Source organism: Syngnathus acus, chromosome 15, assembly GCF_901709675.1.
Source record: "Syngnathus acus chromosome 15, fSynAcu1.2, whole genome shotgun sequence".
Lineage (NCBI taxonomy): Eukaryota > Metazoa > Chordata > Actinopteri > Syngnathiformes > Syngnathidae > Syngnathus > Syngnathus acus.
This window is the reverse complement of record NC_051100.1, coordinates 13,411,799-13,430,807: the sequence shown is the minus strand read 5'-3', so window position 1 is coordinate 13,430,807 and position 19,009 is coordinate 13,411,799. Positions and strand designations below refer to the sequence as shown.

Here is a 19,009-nt window from a genome sequence, read left to right as displayed (position 1 = left end):
CAGGGGTCTGCAACCTTTATTATCAAAAGAGCCATTTTGACCCCTCGTCTGCCAAAAAAATATTGTAGAGAGCCGCACAAAATAACAGAACTTGTAAACTTTTAAAAGTTCTCTTTTTTTTTTATTTGAGCTGTTATAACCACTGAATACAACACAAAATAACCCACTTTAAAATAAAATATTTAACTGAGCTTTAAAAATAAACATAAAATTAGGACCGTCCTTGATAAGTCCATGTCAGTGCTCTCTCGTCCTCTTCGAGTTTTTTGCTCAGACAGCAATAAACTGAAGCACCTGAACATACAAAAAAAATCTACATCAGCTCGGAGTCTGATTTTTTTTCCCAAGAAAAGTAATAGCTTATTAAATTATATTTAATTCTTACCTGTTTAATGTGACTTCTGTGTCTGAACTTTGCTATGTCAGGGCTGTAGGATGTAACTTTGATCTTCATACAGGCCTGTAGGCTCTCATCTACGAGGCGGGAACGGTGTTTGTTCTTTATGAAGTTCATGCTTGAGAACAATTGCTCGCACAAGTATGTTGAGCCAAAGATGGACAAGACTCCAAATCCATACTTTTTCATGTTAATATACATGTCAGGAATGGCACCATGTTTCAAAAACAAGTTTGGCGGGGTGGGGGAGTTTCTCCATATCACTCCATTTGTGCTCTTTAACGAGTGCAGCCTTCTGACGGGCGACTTCTTCAATATCCGCCGTCAGTGATTTGAACTTATTTACCCATAAATCTTTATCCGCTATGTCGGACAGTTCAATTTCTAGATCAGGCTTACTTACTCCGGTGAATGCAACTGTGTTCAGCAGGGATGGGTCGATGTCCAGCGGTGTGACAGGGAAAGAGCATACAGGTAAGCCAGCATCGTTGGCGGTGAATGCAAATAAATAAGTCCACGCTGAATTAAACTCTCTATTTTCTTCCGAAACTTTCCTTTTTTGGGTTTTTTTCATGGCTATTCAGGGTTCACAACTTCACACGCAGGTTTGCACGGGTTCACACAATCTAAAAGCTGCCAGCAGGTAAAGGCGCGGGATGTTGACGTTGATGTGATGTAGCCTATATTTTGTTGACAAATTATGAATTAGAAATAGGTCTAGCTTTTTAAAAATTGGATCGTATCAACTCAAACTCCAAGATAACTGCGGAACAAAATAAACTAATAATATGTGAATACAAATGAATTAAGAAATACTCTTTATTTATGTTTTTGTTTTTTTTGTCAAGACCAAAGGGAGCCGCTATAAGGAGGCTGAAGAGCCGCATGCGGCTCTGGAGCCGCAGGTTGCCGACCCCTGGTATAGTGGATACAAGAAATACGCAATAAAAAGAGCGAGGAAAATGAGGAAGTAAAGAGACAAAAAGACAGAAATTGAATAAAAATGACAAAAGTGTCATCGTTTTGGCGACTGATTTGACCCACATGCCCTGAAACCAACTCTGAAGTTCAGAATGAGTGATGAGTGTTTATTGGAGGAGATGCCGTGGAGGTGGAGCAGGATGATCTGAGCCAGGAGCAAGAGCAGCAACGGCGGAGCGTGTGGAGTTCAGCCAGACGGGGTGGATCTTGGCGGTGAGCCGTGGTGGGAATCTGCGAGCGAAATACACAAGACTTGGTCAGAGGTTTCGATGTGGCTGTGGCGGAGATCTTACTGCAAACCGGAGGATCAGGAGAACGTGGCGTCGATGAGCAAGAGGATATTGAGGAGCTAGAGGCACAACCGTGGAGGATCACAACAGGTAGGACACTCAGGCGATGAGCCGCTGGCAGTACGCTCCTTAAAAGCCTACCCCTGACGAGACTGATCAGCCACACCTGACGGTCCTCCGCCACTGCTCACGGCTGCCCCCTGTGGATAAAAGAAAACCCTCCCGGACCCTGAAACCACCATCCCCTCAACGGCCGCCCCCCAGCGGCCCAGAAGAGGAAGACGGGAGCGAAGACCAGTAGTCCGAGATCAGGGAGGGATCGCAGATGTAGGAATGGGGCACCCAAGACCGGTCCTTGGGACCGTAGCCCTCCCAGTCAACGAGGTACTGCCACCCACGGCCCCGCCGATGGGAGTCCACGATCCGTCGGACCGGGTAGACCGGGTCCCCATCAAGATCCCGGGCAGGAGGCGCGGGCTCGGCCGGAGGAAGGCACGCGCTGGACTCGGCTTGATCTGGGAGACGTGGAAGGTGGGATGAATCCTGAGGCTCGGACGAAGACGGAGGCGGACCCCTGAGGGACTGATCCCCATCAGGATCTCATACGGTCCAATGAAGCGGGGGGCCAGCTTCCACGACACGGATTTGAGGGGCATGTCTCGAGATGAAAGCCAGACCTTCTGACCTGGGGAATAAAGCGGGGCGGGCGTGCAGCATCGGTCGGCATACTTGCGGTTTTGTTCGACGGAGCGGTGAAGGGCCTTGACAGCATTGGACCAGACGTACTTGCAGCGACGTATGTGGTGACGAACTGAAGTGACCGAGATCTCCTTCTCGTTGGCCGGAAACAGCGGCGGTTGATAACCCAGTAAAATCTCGAACGGGGAGAGACCTGTGGCAGCGGAGACATGAGAATTGTGGGCATAATCCACCCAGGGAAGAAACTTGTTCCACTCGGACGGGTTATCGGAGCTGAGACATCGGAGCGCGGCCTCGATCTCCTGGTTCAAGCGCTTGGTCTGCCCGTTCGTCTGGGGATGGGAGCCCGACGTCAGGGAGACCTTCGCATCGAGGGCTGAACAGAACTGTTTCCACACTTGGGAAATGAACCGGGGAACTCGGTCGGACAGGATTTCCTGCGGGATGCCATGGAGACAGAAAACGTGTTTGACGAGAAGTTGAGCCGTCTGGAACGCAGAGGGGAGCTTTCTGAGCGGTACAAGGTGACACGACTTGGAGCAGCGGTCGACGATGGTGAGGATGGTGGTCATTCCCTGTGATGGGGGTAGGCCTGTCATAAAGTCCAACGCAATATGGGAACAAGGACGTTTGGGTATGGCGAGAGGCTGTACAAGTCCAGCGGGGGTCTGTGGGAGGACTTGTTGCGAGCGCAGATTGGACAGGCGAGAATGTATTCCCTGACGTCCTTGTGGACGGATGGCCACCAGAAGCGTCTGGTGATCAACGCGATAGTGCAGCTGGTCCCGGGATGGGCTGAGAACTTGGCCGAATGAAACCAGTGAATTAGGCGAGAGCGGACTGAGGAAGGGATGTAGGTCTTTTCCCGTGGCCCCGTGCCTGGATCGGGTTCCCGTAGCTGAGCCTGATCAACGAGGCCCTCGACATCCCAGGAGAGGGAGCCTATGATGCAACTGGGGGGAAGTTTGGGAGCTGGTTCCTCCACTGACTCGTCGGGAGCGAATTGTCGGGACAAGGCATCTGGTTTCGTGTTCTGGGAGCCTGGGCGAAAAGAGATGGACAAATTAAAACGAGAGAAAAATAAGGACCAGCGAGATTGTCGGGAATTCAGGTGTCTTGCGGACTGGAGATAGGATAGATTTTTATGGTCTGTCCAGACCAACACGGGCTGTTCGGTGCCCTCTCGCCAATGGCGCCACTCCTCGAGCGCAAGCTTGATGGCCAGAAGTTCTCGGTCCCCTTTGTCGTAGTTCCTCTCTGCTGGAGATAAACGTCGGGAGAAGAATGCACAGGGGTGATGCTTTCCGTCAGTGTCCGATTGTTGGGACAGAATGGCCCCTGTTCCAGTATTGGACGCGTCCACCTCTAGGGTGAATTGTTTCTTGGGATCCGGATGTACGAGTATAGGCGCCTGAGAGAACTTCTCTTTAAGAGTAATGGACGCGGCTTGGGCTTCAGGGCTCCAGGTAAACGCTGTCTTTGGAGATGTCAGCGCTGTGAGAGGAGCAGCTGTCTGGGTGTAATTGCGAATGAAGCAGCGGGAGAAGTTGTCAAACCCAAGGAAGCGTTGGACTTGGTTTCGGGTCTCTGGAACAGGCCAGTCCAGGACGGCTTTGATCTTTTCGGGGTCTGGTTGAACCTGTCCACTCTGACCATTTGTGAAATTCGCACTTCTCAGATTTGACGAATAAGCGATTCTCCAGGAGACGCTGCAGCACCAGGCGGACATGACGGCGATGTTCGGAGGGGTTCCGTGAATAGATGAGGATGTCATCAAGGTAGACAAAGACAAAGATGTTGAGGAAGTCCCGAAGGACATCGTTTACTAGTGCTTGGAAGACTGCGGGAGGGTTACAAAGTCCAAAGGGCATGGCGAGGTATTCAAAATGGCCAAGCGGGGTCTTGAAAGCGGTCTTCCACTCATCACCCTGGCGTATCCTGACCAGGTGATATGCGTTCCGGAGATCAAGCTTGGTGAAGATGGTGGACTCCTGGACGGGTTCAAATGCTGAAGAAATGAGGGGAAGGGGATACCTGTTCTTTACGGTGATGAAGTTGAGGCCACGGTAGTCGATGCAAGGGCGAAGAGTCTTATCCTTCTTGCCCATGAAGAAGAATCCTGCCCCCAGGGGTGAGGAGAAAGGGCGAATGATGCCAGCGGCCAGTGATTCGTTGATGTATGTTTCCATAGCGTGTCTTTCGGTGCGTGAGATGTTGTAGCGCCTGCTGGACGAGAAGAAGCTCTACGGCACAGTCGTAGGGGCGATGAAGTAGTAAGGACGAAGCCTTGCTTTTGTTGAAAACCTGTCTTAGGTCATGGTATTCTCCGGGAACATGTGAAAGATCGATCGAATCCGGTTCCTCGGGTGTCACTAGGGGCGGCCGAGACGGCACGACAGACTGAAGACAAGAGGATAAGCACTTCGTGGACCAGGACTCGATATGGCACTCTGACCAGTTGATCTGATTAAAAGCCTTCCCCTGACGAGCCTGATCAGCCACACCTGTGGGTCCTCCGCCACTGCTCACGGCTGCCCCCTGTGGATAAAAGAAAACCCTCCCAGACCCTGACAAAAAACAAAAGTGACCAAATAAAAACAAGAGAAAAGCTCCCAAACACCTCCCAAAAAAGGAGAAGGAATTGAACAAAAAAGGCTGAATGTTGATTACGACAAACAAGTGTGAGCATATTTCTTATGGAAATATTTCCTACTTTTTGGTGATGTTAAGAATGTTATCAACATACAAGATGTGAAATCTTCCGTGTAATAAGACTTGTCATGATGACATTTGGGAAAACTTGAGTGTGTAGTTGCTTGAATGTCAACTTGTTGCTGAGCAACCACTGTCAGCACCCACACACACTCAGGTAGGGCGTGCGTGTGTGTGTATGCGCAAGGGTGTGCGTGGGCAGCAAGCGGACATGGAGAAGGCCGCACGGAGGAGTTTCGGTGCCATACATTTGTGATAGAGGCAGGCTGGTTTCCATGGCGATGGTGCCGAGATGCCAAAGTTGTTGCCGGGAGAGGAAGAACAAGAAAAAGAAGAGGTCAAAGCCGGTGGGTTTTTGGCGCGGGGGCGGGAGGCGCTCCGCGCTGCGCTGCTGAAAGAGGAGCTTCTTATTGGGTTGGGGGATATATTTGGAGGTGTTGATACCACATGCAGATCTCCGGATCTGAACAAGACTCGAGGACGTGCAAGCCTCACTCTAACATTACATCACGTGAGTCGCACAATGGCAACATTTGCAGCGTACAGGCTGCAAGAAATGTACAAAGGGGTAAAAAATTACAGTGAGGTAAAAGATCTTTTACCTCGCTGTAATTTTGCTCTTTTGAAACACCACAAACAAGAGACAAAATAGATCCCCTCCCCAAAATAAAAACTATTAAAGAAAAATTCACAAAATGATGAAAAAAGAAAATAAAAGTTAAATTAAAGCAAAAAAAGATCAATTAAATGAAATAAAAAGTAATGGGGGGGGAAAAGCACCCCCCCCATCTGATTTGTTGTCATGTCAATGTTTTGGAGGAAAACTGGCTTCGACTTGACAAAATGACATCCATCCATCCATTACGTAAATACAATTTGTCAATTTGGCTGCCTTAACCACGAGCAGACATCTCAACTGTGGCACAAACAGAGGATCAAGACGACGTGACTGTGAGCATCGCCATTGTCGGTCTACATGTGTTGCTGTGCTGTTCGTGCTCAACCTGCCGCTGAATCACCAACGGAGATGCTATGATAACAAAGGCACACTGCTGTTCGTCATGCAGGCGCGCACATCTCTCACGTGATCGGATGAAGCTTTCACAGAGGGTTGCCATGCCGATAACCCCCCCCCCCCCCCTCTCCTTACCCAACTAATCGGAAGCCTTCCCACAATGCGCACGCACACACACAGAGTGCTGCGTCAGGCTTTCTGTTGCCATGGCAGCGACTCTGCTGTGATTTTACAGACGGCGGTCGCAAGTCACGCGAGGTGTTCCGCGAGGACGTGAGAAGCGGGAAGCGGTGATGCCATTCCAGGTCACATGACACGCTCGCCGCGTACACTATACATCAAGGTCCTCGATAAAGCGACATTTTGCAATAGAATGACGTGGAAAGAATTCATTTGTGCACGGCCATCGCGCTGCTCACTCAGGTGTGCACGTCTTGGCCACTAGGGGGGCTTATTACACATCCATCCATCAATTTTCTATACTGCTTGTCCCCACGGGGGTCGCGGGCGTGCTGGAGCCTATCCCAGCAGTCATCGGGTAGTAGGCAGGGGACACACTGAACTGGCTGCCAGCCAACTGCAGGGCAAACAGAGACGAACAACCATTCGGACTCACATCTAGGGACAATTTGGAGTGCTCAATCGGCCTAACAGGAATGTTTTTGGTATGTGGGAGGAAACCCGAGTGCCCGGAGAAAACCCACGCGGGCACAGGGAGAACATGCAAACTCCACACTGGGAGGTGCCAGAGGTGGAATCGAACCCGCACCCTCCTAACTGTGAGGCTGACGTGCTAACCAGTGCACCACAGAGCTGCCGCCTATTACACAGACATTTTTTAAAAAAAAGTCACACGCACGCGCGCACCCACGTACCCACGTACACACACAAACACACTCTCATGTGCAGGAATCAAACTCACGGTGTCGGCACACAAGACAGGCAAGTTACCCCTACACCACAGGTGTCAAACTCAAGGCCCGGGGGCCAGATACGGCCCGCCATATCATTTTATGTGGCCCGCGAAGACAAATTGTGCATCAAATTCGTGTGTCATTACTAGAATTGCAAATTGTCTTCACTTTTAATAGTATCTTTTTTTTTTAAATATTTGACCAGTTTTTACTCGTCTGATTTGAAAACGAGTTATTTGTCAGTTTGTTTTGTAGCTTTTACTGTATATAATATGAGGTGCTCATACATTTATTTGGGTTGACAGTCATAATGGCCCTCCGAAAGAAGCTATGACTACAATGCGGCCCGCCAAAAAAATGAGTTTGACACCCCTGCCCTACACCTTCAGCGACTCCCGACACTTAGACATACCGTATTGGCCCAAATATAAGAATGTTTTTTGCATTGAAATAAGACTGAAAAAGTGGGGGTCGTCTTACATTCGGGGTCTAGACATTATAACCATTCACAACACTAGATGGCGCCAGATATCTTTAAAGCGAAGTTACGTCACCGCGCCTTAAGTCTCGCGTGAGTTACCTCAGCTTTGTGGATTGTTGGAGCTTGTGCGCAGCGGTAAGTTAAAGGTTGCAGGTATCGACTGAGTATGTTGCTGTGATCGTGTGCGTCCTTGACACAAAGTGAGTATATACATTTCATTGTTACTACTGTCCACTGTTGTGCCGTTTGTCCGATTGCGGTTTGCTTCGTGTGCGCGCCGTTTGATTGACAGCTCCGGCGCGCTCCTTTAAATTTGCCTCGCATCGTTACGCAGCGGCACGGCGACTAACGGTCGCCAGCAAATGTATTTTGATGTCTCGATCGATGACTTATGTTTGGTGTGTTGCAGAGAGTATTTTATTTATGGTTATTTAGTACAGTGACAGTCAAACCTCGGTTTTCGACCACAATCCGTTCCAGAAGGCGGTTCGAGAAGTGAATCAGTCGAATTCCGTATCTATTTTTCCTATTACAAATAATGGAAAGAAATTTAATCAGTTCCAAGACTAAAAAGAAAACGCCTTTTTTTTAGCATATTTTCCTTTGCGCATTTTTGTCCGATCGCGCAACTGCAGCGCACCGCCAAACGCGCAACCGTAGCGCGCCGCCGACCGCGCAACTGCACCGCGCTGGTTATGACAGAGCCGACGCTGAAATTTAGAAAATATTTTCAAAGGCCTGATGTACTTTCCAAAAATTAAGTGGACCTCAGTGCGCAAAGAGCTTAATTTGGTCCGATTGCGCAACCGCAGCTCACCGGGCACTCTGTCGCATTGCTTTAAGAGCATCTTTGTGTTTTAGGACGGCTTTACTGCTCCCACTTGCTTTCTTTGGAGGCATGATTAGGGGTTATACAATCCTCAAAATAACGAAAATACAATAACGAACGGAGTCAGTCGGCTCCCGGGCCGCGCGGTCGGGTTTTCTCGGGTCCTTTCGGCTCATCTCGCGAGGTTCAACCTCCGAATTTTTTTCGACAACCGAAGCAAAAAAATCTCGAATTTTTCGTTCCCTGCCCCTATGAGCCACAGTGCCTGTTACTTTTTTGCCAATAAATCAGTAAAGCAATCAAAACTGAACCACGTCTTCCCTCCTGTGTTCTGACCGACACCCAGAGGCGAAAAGAGCATATGTCAGGGTCTGGGGTGGCATACTTCTTTTGTCCACAGGGAACAACCGTGAGCAGAGTGGCAGAGTGCAGAGGGCCCAGGTGCAGCTCATCAGGCTCGTTAAAGGAGGGCTCTTAAGGAGCATGCTGTCAACTGCTCGTCGCCTCAGTGTCCCTTCAGTGTGATCACCTCCACGGTTGTGCCTCTACTTCCTTGATCTCGCTCATAGCTCTCTTCCAGCTCATTAACGCCACGTTCTTCAGTTCCTCCGGTTCCCTCCACCGATCTCCGTGAAGATCCACCCCGTTCTGGCTGAGCTTCTCGTGCTCCGCCACTGCTGCCCACGCTCCGTGCTCCTGGCTCCTGGCTCCGATCATCCTGCTCTACCTCCACGGCAGCTCCTCCAATAAACACTCACTCATTCCGGACGTCTGAATTGGTTTTTCTGCATGTGGGTCAAATCAATCGCTAAAACGATAACAGCATAACCATTCGAGCCAACCCCCTACATTCCTCAGGCTCCCCAACAATAGCGGTAGCAGTTTGCATTATTTTATTGCAATGTTTTTCCTTATTCAGATTTGTTTCAAGACTACAGATAGTTAGACTTCACTTTGATGGTTAATGCAGTTATTGCAATTTTGTTGTCTTATCACAGTAGATTGGTTTATTTAATTTCAAAAACCAGAAGCCATTCATTTACAAATGTGATTGCACTTTAGTTTACATATTTAAATGTTTAGATATTAGGATGTGATACAGTTTTTGCATGATTTGAATGAGGCAAAATAACATGCTTTTTATCTCGAATATATTGTTATTGTCACGGATCGGATGGAGCAGGGCGACCAAGTGCAGCTTCGACCAGGGTTTATTGAAGCAAACTCAAAAGGCAAACTGACATGACTTAAACAATAACTTGACTGACTGACCGGGACGTGAAACAAGAAGACAGCAAGACTACGACAACAATGATCCGATGGGGAGTAAGGGGCAGACAGGACTTAAATACAAAACACGAAACACAAGGCAGGTGACCGCGATTACATTGATTGAGGTGACACAGGAGGGGAGGGGCGACGCGAACAGAAACTATGGCAGCCTAGATACATAGCAAAACTGGGGACGAGACGTGAGTTATTTGTTTCAGATGTACCGTAATTATTTTCTGTATAAAAATTAAATTTGGTGTCAAAAAGTATTTTTTCAAACTTGAGTCAAAAAGTATTTTTTCAAACTTGAGTCTTGAAAAAGAGGGGGTCGTCTTACGATCAGGGTCGTCTTATATTCGGGCCAATACGGTATATCAAATAGATTTGACCATGAAACTGCACTGCCATTGTTGTCGAGTCATCTTGTCTTCAAATTTAAGTTGTGTCAATGTTTCGACGTACTGCAGTAGGTTAGCCAGTCTGTCCTTGAGGGGGCGGCGTGTCATCAGGAAGCGACGAACGCCACAGACCCTTTGTTGACCCCTTAAACCAACAATGGTTCAGCTCAATCGTTGCAAGCTCATCTGCACTCACATTGCGGATCTGCTTACCTTTCGACCTTCATCCGGCCTGGCTGCCAAGTCAGTTGAGCTGGTGACGGGGTTCTGTAAATGATCATGACATCATAGTAGGAAAGAAGGCCATTCGCTGAGACGTTTTCAGAAAGAAGCAAAGAGCCAAAAGCCGGTTATTTTAATGGTTGTCAAGAAGCGTGGAGATCCAGTCCAAACGCGGGAAAGACAAACTTGCGTGATGGAGAAGACAAACGGAGAAACGTGGGCAAACGGGAAGTCAAGCAGTCCATGGCGACCCGTCGGCGGGGTGGCGACTGCCCATTAGTAGCGAGTGCTGAAGCTGCTCATCTCCAAGGCCGACAGCGTCCGCTCATTATTGAACAACGTCCTCGTGATGTGACTGCTCGGGCTGCCCTTCTTGCTCAGCCACTCCTTCCTGAACAAACCCGCGCACGCACACACACACACACACACACACACACACACACACACACACACACAAACACACACACACACGCATGACTCAAATGCAACATGAACATCAACAGAAACGTGCACATTTCAACACACGTGCAAAATTACAATCCCAAACACACAGGCAGGCGCGCACACACACACACACACACACACACACACACACACACACACACACACACACACACACACACACACACACACACACACACAGGACATTAGCACCATGTGGACAACAAAGAATGGTGGGAAATAATCTTCTTCCATGGTAGGAGGTGCCATTTTGTGATGGGTGTGTACATGTACGCTGTGTATGTGATTATAGGAGATTGCAGAGGATCAGGGTCACATCTGAATAACAGCGTAGCTTCAAGTGCTTTCAGGCCGGCTAGTGGTGGTGGCGCCGGCCTACTTTCTCTTGACCTGCAAGACTGCCCACGCATGCATGCGCATGTGCGCACACACATACACACATACACACACACACGCACGCACGCACACATGCACGCACGCACGCACACACACGCAAACACGCACAGCTGGCATTAATGCTTTCATCTCATGTGGTTTAGCTCGTCGACGTCTGCAACACCAAAAGCGGGAATCCAAACAGCAGTGTAGTACTCATCACCATTTCATTCAAGTGATGTATGTTAACACTGGATAGTTGAACTTTGAACTTATCCAGGGGGAAAAATGTAGAAGGGGGAAAAAAACGTTTTCTTTCCAGCAAGACCACCCCCCTTCCCCCCGCTGTCTCCTGGGCCTGGCAGGAAGTGAGGTCGTCAAAAAGGCTTTTAGACGGACAGGACAGACGGCAAGACTTCTTCAACCCTATTTGGAGCGCAATGTGCAGTTGATGTGTGGTATCAAAGCATTTCTCTAGTGCGAGTACTGACTTGCAGCTTTCTTCTGCATCTCCTCTCTGTTGTCCTTTGACATTGTGCCCGCTAGTGTTCAGACTGAGAGGCCACATGAGTGAATGCTTCCTACGTGGTTAAATATCTTGAAGAAACTCACAGCAGTATTCATTCAAAGAAATTAGGAAACCGCGGATGGGCACATCACTGAGAAACATGCAGAAAGGCAGCTGGATGGGTAAGGTCGATAGACTGTGATAGTGTATCCGCTTTCTGGGCATTTTGCCTTTGCCAACACACGAGCGGACAGCTTGGTGGTGGTGAGGGGCGCCACCTGGCGGCGTGTGCGTGGCGTATCGCTCACATGTGCTCGACGGCGTCGGCGGGGCCCTGCAGCTGTCCGACCACGGTCCCGCCACGAGTGTTCTTCACCCAGCCCACCACGCCCGCTTGCGCCGCCTCCTTCTCCGTGTACTGTCAATCGAGCGATGACGTCACGTATGCACGCCGGCTTCTTATCGTGTACAAAGTTGCGCAAGAAGAGCACTAGAAGGACTCAACTCACCATTCTGAAGCAAACGCCTGCAAGCAAAAAGCAGCAGCACGTCAAAATCTCTGCTGAGCGACAAGTCGCAAAACACATGATGCTAAATTAAGAAGCAGATCGTGTCGCGAGGGAGCGAGCGAGCGCGTGCGCGCACGCACGCACACACACACACACACACACACACACACACACACACACACACACACACACACACACACACACACACACACACACACACACACACACACACACACACACACACACACACCGAAGGAAAGCCAGACCGCACAGACAGACTAAGACTTGCGACTAAACGTTGTCGAACCTTGCACATGTCCAAAGACTTCAAAGTCGACAGAGAGCAGCTGACTTCCTATTGACATCTGCACAGCAAAGGGCAAACAGACGAACAAGAAGAGCAAGTCGCGGTCGTGCTTTGTGCGCGGGTGGGTTGTGACAGTGCTGGTGGTCTTTGTAGTCCTTTGGAACTACAAACATGTCTCTGACACTCAACTGTTTCTTGAAACAATGACAGACCAGATGATATCTGATATTTTAATGAATGAATCCTTCATGTACTCTGTGAATGGTTTTCCGCGTTTTATTATCTCCCGGGTTGCAACAAAACTTGCAGCAGTAGTAGAGTTTGGAGATGCAATCCACTTCTTGAAACTGTTTTTTCGGTCCTCATATTTCTCCACCAGCACTGCAATTGCACCTTTCCTCTCAGTTGCAACTGGGTGATCGGCAACAAATTTAGCATGCTTTATCTGAAAACGTCGCTCCAAATTCCTCTTCTTGTTGTTTGACAACTTCTCATTGCAAATCAAACATGCAGGCAATGCTTCAGCATTGGCAATGAAAGCAAAGAGTTCAGTCCATTCGTTCTTAAAGCCTCTGCTCTCATCAGCAATCTTTCTCTTTTTGCCTTTTGAATCCATGGCCCATCACTCACACACCTGTTTGTTTACAACTCACCTGTGCTGTGTCGCAGGCTCTGACGCAATTTTGCTATTTGGCGTCATTCTTAACTTTGGTATTTTTAATATATTGACAACTTCATACATTTTTACAACATGAGAATGGTTGAGTCATGATTACCATCTTAAAACCGTATTTAAAAAACCACCACCACAACAACAAAAAACATTTTCACGCATTTTTGCAAAAACTCCAGGGAGCCGCTAGGGGCGTGCTAAAGACCCGCATGTGGCTCTGGAGCCGCGGGTTGACGACCCCTGACATAGACAGTCCAACTCTGATGCCGCGGATATGGAACTCGGCCATATATCTACAAACTGGATTCAGTTGAAGTTGGGAAATTGTGTAAAATGTAAATAAAAACAAAATACAATGATTTGAAAATCATTTTAAACCTATATTCAAGTGAATACACTACAAAGACAACATATTTAATGCTCAAACTCATAAACTTTACTTTATTTTTCAAATAATAATTAACTTAGAATTTCATGGCTGCAACACGTGCAGTAGAAGTTGGGAAAGGGCATGTTTACCACTTCGTTACATCACCTTTCCTTTTAATAACACTCAATAAACGTTTTGGAAAAGAGGAGACTAATTCTCTTAGCTTCTCATGTGGAATTCTTTCCTATTCTTGCTTGATGAACCACTTCAGTTGTTCAACAGTCCGGAGTCTTCCCTGTCATATTTTATGCTTCATAATGCGCCACACATTTTCAGTGGGGGACAGGTAATAATAATAATAATAATAAATTATATTTATAACGCACTTTATATTCGGAGGAATCTCAAAGTGCAAAGACAGGTCTGGACTGCAAGCGGGCCAGGGGAGAACCTGGACACTTTTACTTCGAAGCACGTGCAGAATGTGGCTTGGCATTATCTTACTGAAATAAGCAGCAGCGTCCATCAAAAAGACGTCACTTGGATGGCAGCATATGTTGCTCCAAAATCTGTATGTACTTTTCATCATTTATGTTGCCTTCACAGAAATGTACTAATGCACCCCCATACTATAACAGATACTGGCTTTTGAACTTTGCGTTGATAACAGTCAGGATGGTCCGCTTCCTCTTTGGTCCGGAGGACACGACGTCCAGTGTTTCCAAAAACAATTTGAAAAGTGGACTCATTAGACCACAAAACACTTTTCCATTGTGTATCAGTCGATTTTACATGAGCTCGGGCCCAGAGAACCCAGCGGCGTTACTGGATGTTGTTCAGAAACGGCTTTTGTTTTGCATGGTAGAGTTTTAACCCGCACTGACTGATAGTGACGAACTGTATTTACTGGTTTTCTGAAGTTTTCCTGAGCCCATTTGGTGATATATACTCATGTCGGTTTTTAAGACAGTGCCGTCTGAGGGATCGAAGGTCACGGTCATTCAGTCTTGGTTTCCGGCCGTGTCGTTTACGTGCAGTGATTTCACCAAATTCTCTGAACCTTTTGATGATATTATGGACCGTAGATGTTGAAATCCCTTGCAATTTTGCTTTGAGAAATGTTGTTCTTAAACTGCTCAATTAGTTTCTCACGCAGTTGAGGACAAAGTGGTGAACCTCACCCCATCCTTGCTTGTGAATAACTGAGCATGTTTGGGGAGGCTCCTTTTATACCCAATCATGGTACCCACCTGTTCCCAATTAGGCTGATCACATGTGGGATGTTCCAAATAGGTGTTTGATGAGCTTCTCTCAGCTTTCTCAGTATTTTTTGCCGCCTTTTCCAACTTCTACTGGACATGTTGCAGCCATGAAATTCTAAGTTAATTATTAATTGGCAAAAAACAATTAAGTTTATCAATTTGAACATTAAATATTTTGTCGTTGTAGTGTATTCAATTGAATATGGGTTGAGAAGGATTTTCAAATCGTTGTATTTTGTTTTTATTTACATTTTACACAATTTCCCAACTTCAACCATCCATCCATCCATCCATCCATTTTCTGTACCACTTTGTCCTCACGGGGGTCGCAGGCTTGCTGGAGCCTATCCCAGCCGTTATCGGGCAGTAGGCGGGGGACACCCTGAACTGGTTGCCAGCCAATCGCAGGGCACACAGAGACAAACAACCATCCGCACTCGCACTCACACAAAACTTCAAACTAACGAACGGCCTTACATGCAAGTCAAAATGTTTACTACGCTAAAACAGTCTTCTTCCGTGTATGCTTTTCACCCTCGATTGATTTTAAGTGATCAATTGATAATATGGCGTTATCGAACGTTTCCTCGTGATCTTGCTGTCATATTCTTATCTTGCCTCTAGATGGCAGCACGTCCTCACTCAAACCAGGACAGCTACCTGCCGGTCGTCATGGCAACCCATCATCAGTGTGTGTGCGCGCCTGCTTGTTTCTGGATTTTGCGGCCGGCGTAACTAATAGTAAAATAATAATAACTGATAATACATGATCAGATAGATTTTTGTCATCCACAAGTGAAATTCACATGAAATTCACACATGGAAAACAGCAAGATTATTATTTAAAAAATATTATTATTTAATGGCATGCAATAAAATAAACATGAGAGGAAAGGTCAGCCTAAGTCCAAAGTTTCCTTTTGGGCTTTTTTTTCTTCAACAACGTTTGCAATGTTCATCTTCACATGACGCCTGTGTGCGTACGTGTGTGTGTGTGCGTGCGCGTGTGCGCGTGTCTGTGTGCGTGTACAGCGCGTGCACATGTGTTTGTTGGGGTGACATTACTAAAAGTACTCGACATGTTACGCAGCAGTGGAAGCTTTGAGCCCTGCGGCAACACACAAGCGCGCACACACGCACGCACGCACGCGTGCACACACACGCACACACACTGCCTCTCAGCTTTGCTTTGCGTCCACATGCATGACTACTTCAACACACGTGCAGAGCAACCCCCACCCCATCCATGCAGCCAAAGCGCCCGCTAGCTGCACACTGCTGCATCTTGGTTCCCCTCACGTTGCTGCGTAAGCGTGCGTGTGTGCGTGCGTGCGCAGCAGAAAGAACACTGCGACCTAAAAACGCAGCTCACTGAGAGCGACTGCGCGCTGAACAGAAGGCTCAACCAAGTGTAAATGTGTGGACACACACGCACATACGCACACGCACACACGTGCACAATCACACACGCTGTCTCATTTTGGGTTGTGCTGGCGTGGAAATGAAACTTTTCCGTGTGTGTTATTTTTGTTGAAACCGGTTGCTCCTGTTGCGTGTTGTTTGAGATGTCCGTCGTTGAGCAAGGAAAACAAAGATGTGGCGTAACAGTTGGTTCTTTATTGGTAAGATCTTGGGTTGTTTAATGGCGGCCAGTACACGAGGCACGGCAGCAGATGAAACAACCCCCATTCTCCAGGTCAGAAGGTTTTATACAGTCCGGAAAAGGCGGGAAAGGCGGGAAAGCGTCACCTGACCATTTGGTGTCTATGTGTGTGTGTTGTGTCCGCCGTCTGTGCCTATGTGTATTGGAGAGTCACCGCCCTGTGTGTGTGTTGTGTCCGCCGTCTGTGCCTATGTGTCTTGGAAGGTTACACAGTTCTGTGTGCTGTATCCGTGCTCTTGATTGAGCAGTCATGTTTATATAAAATAATAAGACGATTTGCACATATATGAACATGAAAAAGTATACGAGTTGGACTAACTTAACAAAATATGTACACATTGCTGTTTCTCCTACTTCACTCCCACAGATCGTTTTTTGTGTGGTCAGGCAGCAGCCAAACCCCCGCCAAAGAGCCCGTCCAAGAAATGATGTGTCATGCGGACAATTTTGTTTGATGGTTAAGTTGGCGCCGATGTCAGGGGCGGGGTCTGTGGGGTTTTCCTTACGACCTCGACAAGACCAACTGAGCGGCGGCTCAGCTTCCGCTTCAGAGTCGGGCGGACAAAAACCTCATGGCCCAAAAAAACAAAACACTCCGACCTCAAAGCGCATGACTATTTTAAGTTAACCCTCATGTTCTGTTCCTTTCTCAGGAGTAGCAATTACGCTATGGGGTCAGTTTGAGAGTTTGAGACGCAAATGCGCACTGTAAAAATCAATGTCTTAAATACAAATCTATTTTTTTTTAATTCAGTGATGAAAATCAACACCTCATCTACTTCGGGTCAAACTGACCCGCTGACTCGGAATCAAGATGAATATGAAGGAATTGTATTGAAACACTACTTGAATTCAATTACAAAAACTTTTTTATTAACTTTAAATTTGGGTCAATTTGGCCCACCACATAACAGAAGGGTCAAGCGGAAACAGACCGGCCAACAGTCCATCGGCACGCTCAAATGTTCTTCTTGATCAATCGAGTGACTTTTCTTGGGCTCTTTCCACTGTTTGCTTCCATTTGTGCGTTATCATGAGGGAAACTTTGTCGGGTAGTGCCGAAGCCATCGTGCCGCAATCTGTCCTGGGTCAAGAGCAAGACTTTGAGATGTGGGCAGGAGATGAACTCCGGGTCTGGCGTCTCTGCAAAACGTTCAAATCCAAATGTTGATGGCAACAAATTGCCTTTGCACGCTTCCAATTTTGTCTTGCTTGGCCCGCTTTGAATGCCGCGCCTTTCCTTGTTAGCGCGGGTGTTCCCTTTTCACGTTTTCGGCCCAGTGATTCCGCCTCGCCGGCGTGCTCCATCTGTGTGTGTGTGTGTGTGTGTGTGTGTGTGTGTGTGTGTGTGTGCGTGTGTGTGTGTGTGTGTGTGTGTGTGTGTGTGTGTGTGTGAGAACTGAACTCTGCATGAACCCTCACTTGAACCCTGCGTGAACTTGACTAAACTGACCCATTAATCTACTTTGGATTAGAGCTGGACAGAGGCCCGCGAGGAGCGCGCAGTGTCGCTTCTGCTTCTTGTTCGGCTTCTGCGTGGGCGCGCACATGAGAGACGTGGCGACGTGTGCAAGCGTGGTGTTTGGTGGCGGTCTTGATGGCGATCGAAATTTCCTCCGGCTGACTCAACCTGATTGTGTTGACGTATCGGATTGGGTTGATTGAGCTCAATCTGCCTCAATGAAGCCAATTGATACAAAAAGTGTGGCCGGTGACGACGTGCGACGGCAACCCGGAACCAAAGCATCGGCCGCTGTTGCTGTGGGTTACGGGCAGGGCTGGTCAAGAGCAGTGTCATCGATGACATTGTATGAACGCAACGATTTCTATGATTCCATCGCAGCGAATGATCAGATTTCGCTTCACGCCAATGGCGACGTTCAGCAACTCGTCCGCCGCCGTTCATCCGATAACATGCGAAGCAAACAAAGAGCAGCTTGATGACAGGCTGCACACAATACAGCTTTCCATCAATCTGCTGCTGTGCAGCAGACATGGAACATGTCATGTGATTTTAGGGGCGCTTCCAGCCAACCTTGAAGTTCGTCTGAGGTCCAATCGAGAGCAAAAACAAATCCTTCAAACAGCACCACGGCCGAGAGCAGAAGAAGTGGAGCAAGTCGACCACACACGCTTGGCCGCTTGGCGTCATCACCAAACATGGCAGGCACATTTCCCACAAAAATCTTTGGAGGCTCAGCTAGTCAAAAGGCCGCTTGCTAAGTCAAGCTCGCCCACTCCATCTTGCACGGCCGAGCGTCTTTCGCACTCATTCACAAGCAGTCCAAGTTGGCGTCAATGTAGGTCAGTGTGTGAGCTGCCCCAACACACAGCTGACGTGTGTGTACGTGGGTGTGTGCGTGTGTGTGTGTGTGTGCGTATGCGTGGGTGTGTGTGGGTGAGTGCGCTAAACATCCCAGAATGAATCAAGCCAATGTTTTGATTTGCAACGGACGCTTGCACGCCGGCGGGGCTCGTGGCGACTCAACCTAACGCCCCCCTTCCCCACGGCCAAACACACACACACACACACACACACACTGCACAGACACACTGTGGAGGACGCCTCCGTGCAGTGTGTGTGCATGCTGGAAAAGCCTGGCGTTTGCATGTTGCACGTGTGTGGCGTGCTATGGGCGGAGCCAAACATGGCACAGGCGCTTGGTCCCA

The 19,009-nt window shown here is 48.1% G+C and overlaps 1 protein-coding gene across 6 annotated transcripts; it reads right to left on the bottom strand.

The window, feature by feature from the left end:
• Window positions 1-1,394: 1,394 nt before the first annotated feature.
• LOC119134947 (acylphosphatase-2) lies at window positions 1,395-12,511 on the bottom strand. 6 transcript variants are annotated; one of them, XM_037272225.1, is made up of 6 exons: window positions 12,372-12,511; window positions 12,065-12,081; window positions 11,864-11,973; window positions 10,514-10,601; window positions 10,202-10,255; window positions 1,451-1,609 (listed from the first exon to the last, which is right to left on the bottom strand). In XM_037272225.1, exons 1-6 carry the CDS (start codon window positions 12,427-12,429, stop codon window positions 1,466-1,468), a joined length of 471 nt encoding a protein of 156 aa, XP_037128120.1. In that variant the 5' UTR covers window positions 12,430-12,511; the 3' UTR covers window positions 1,451-1,465. The 6 variants fall into 6 exon arrangements, with proteins under 6 accessions (XP_037128121.1, XP_037128120.1, XP_037128119.1 ...); XM_037272226.1 differs by lacking the exon at window positions 11,864-11,973 and having other exon boundaries at window positions 1,395-1,609; window positions 12,372-12,503; XM_037272224.1 differs by lacking the exon at window positions 12,372-12,511 and having other exon boundaries at window positions 12,065-12,365.
• Window positions 12,512-19,009: the final 6,498 nt, after the last annotated feature.

Excerpts from the sequence above, each read along its gene's own strand:
- LOC119134947 (XM_037272224.1), bottom strand. The coding sequence starts at position 12,142 with ATGTGTTTTGCGACTTGTCGCTCAGCAGAGATTTTGACGTGCTGCTGC. Across the intron at positions 11,974-12,064 it reads CAGGCGTTTGCTTCAGAATG|TACACGGAGAAGGAGGCGGC; the intron begins GTGAGTTGAGTC and ends CTCGATTGACAG. Across the intron at positions 1,610-10,201 it reads GGCCGGATGAAGGTCGAAAG|ATTCCCACCACGGCTCACCG; the intron begins GTAAGCAGATCC and ends TTTCGCTCGCAG.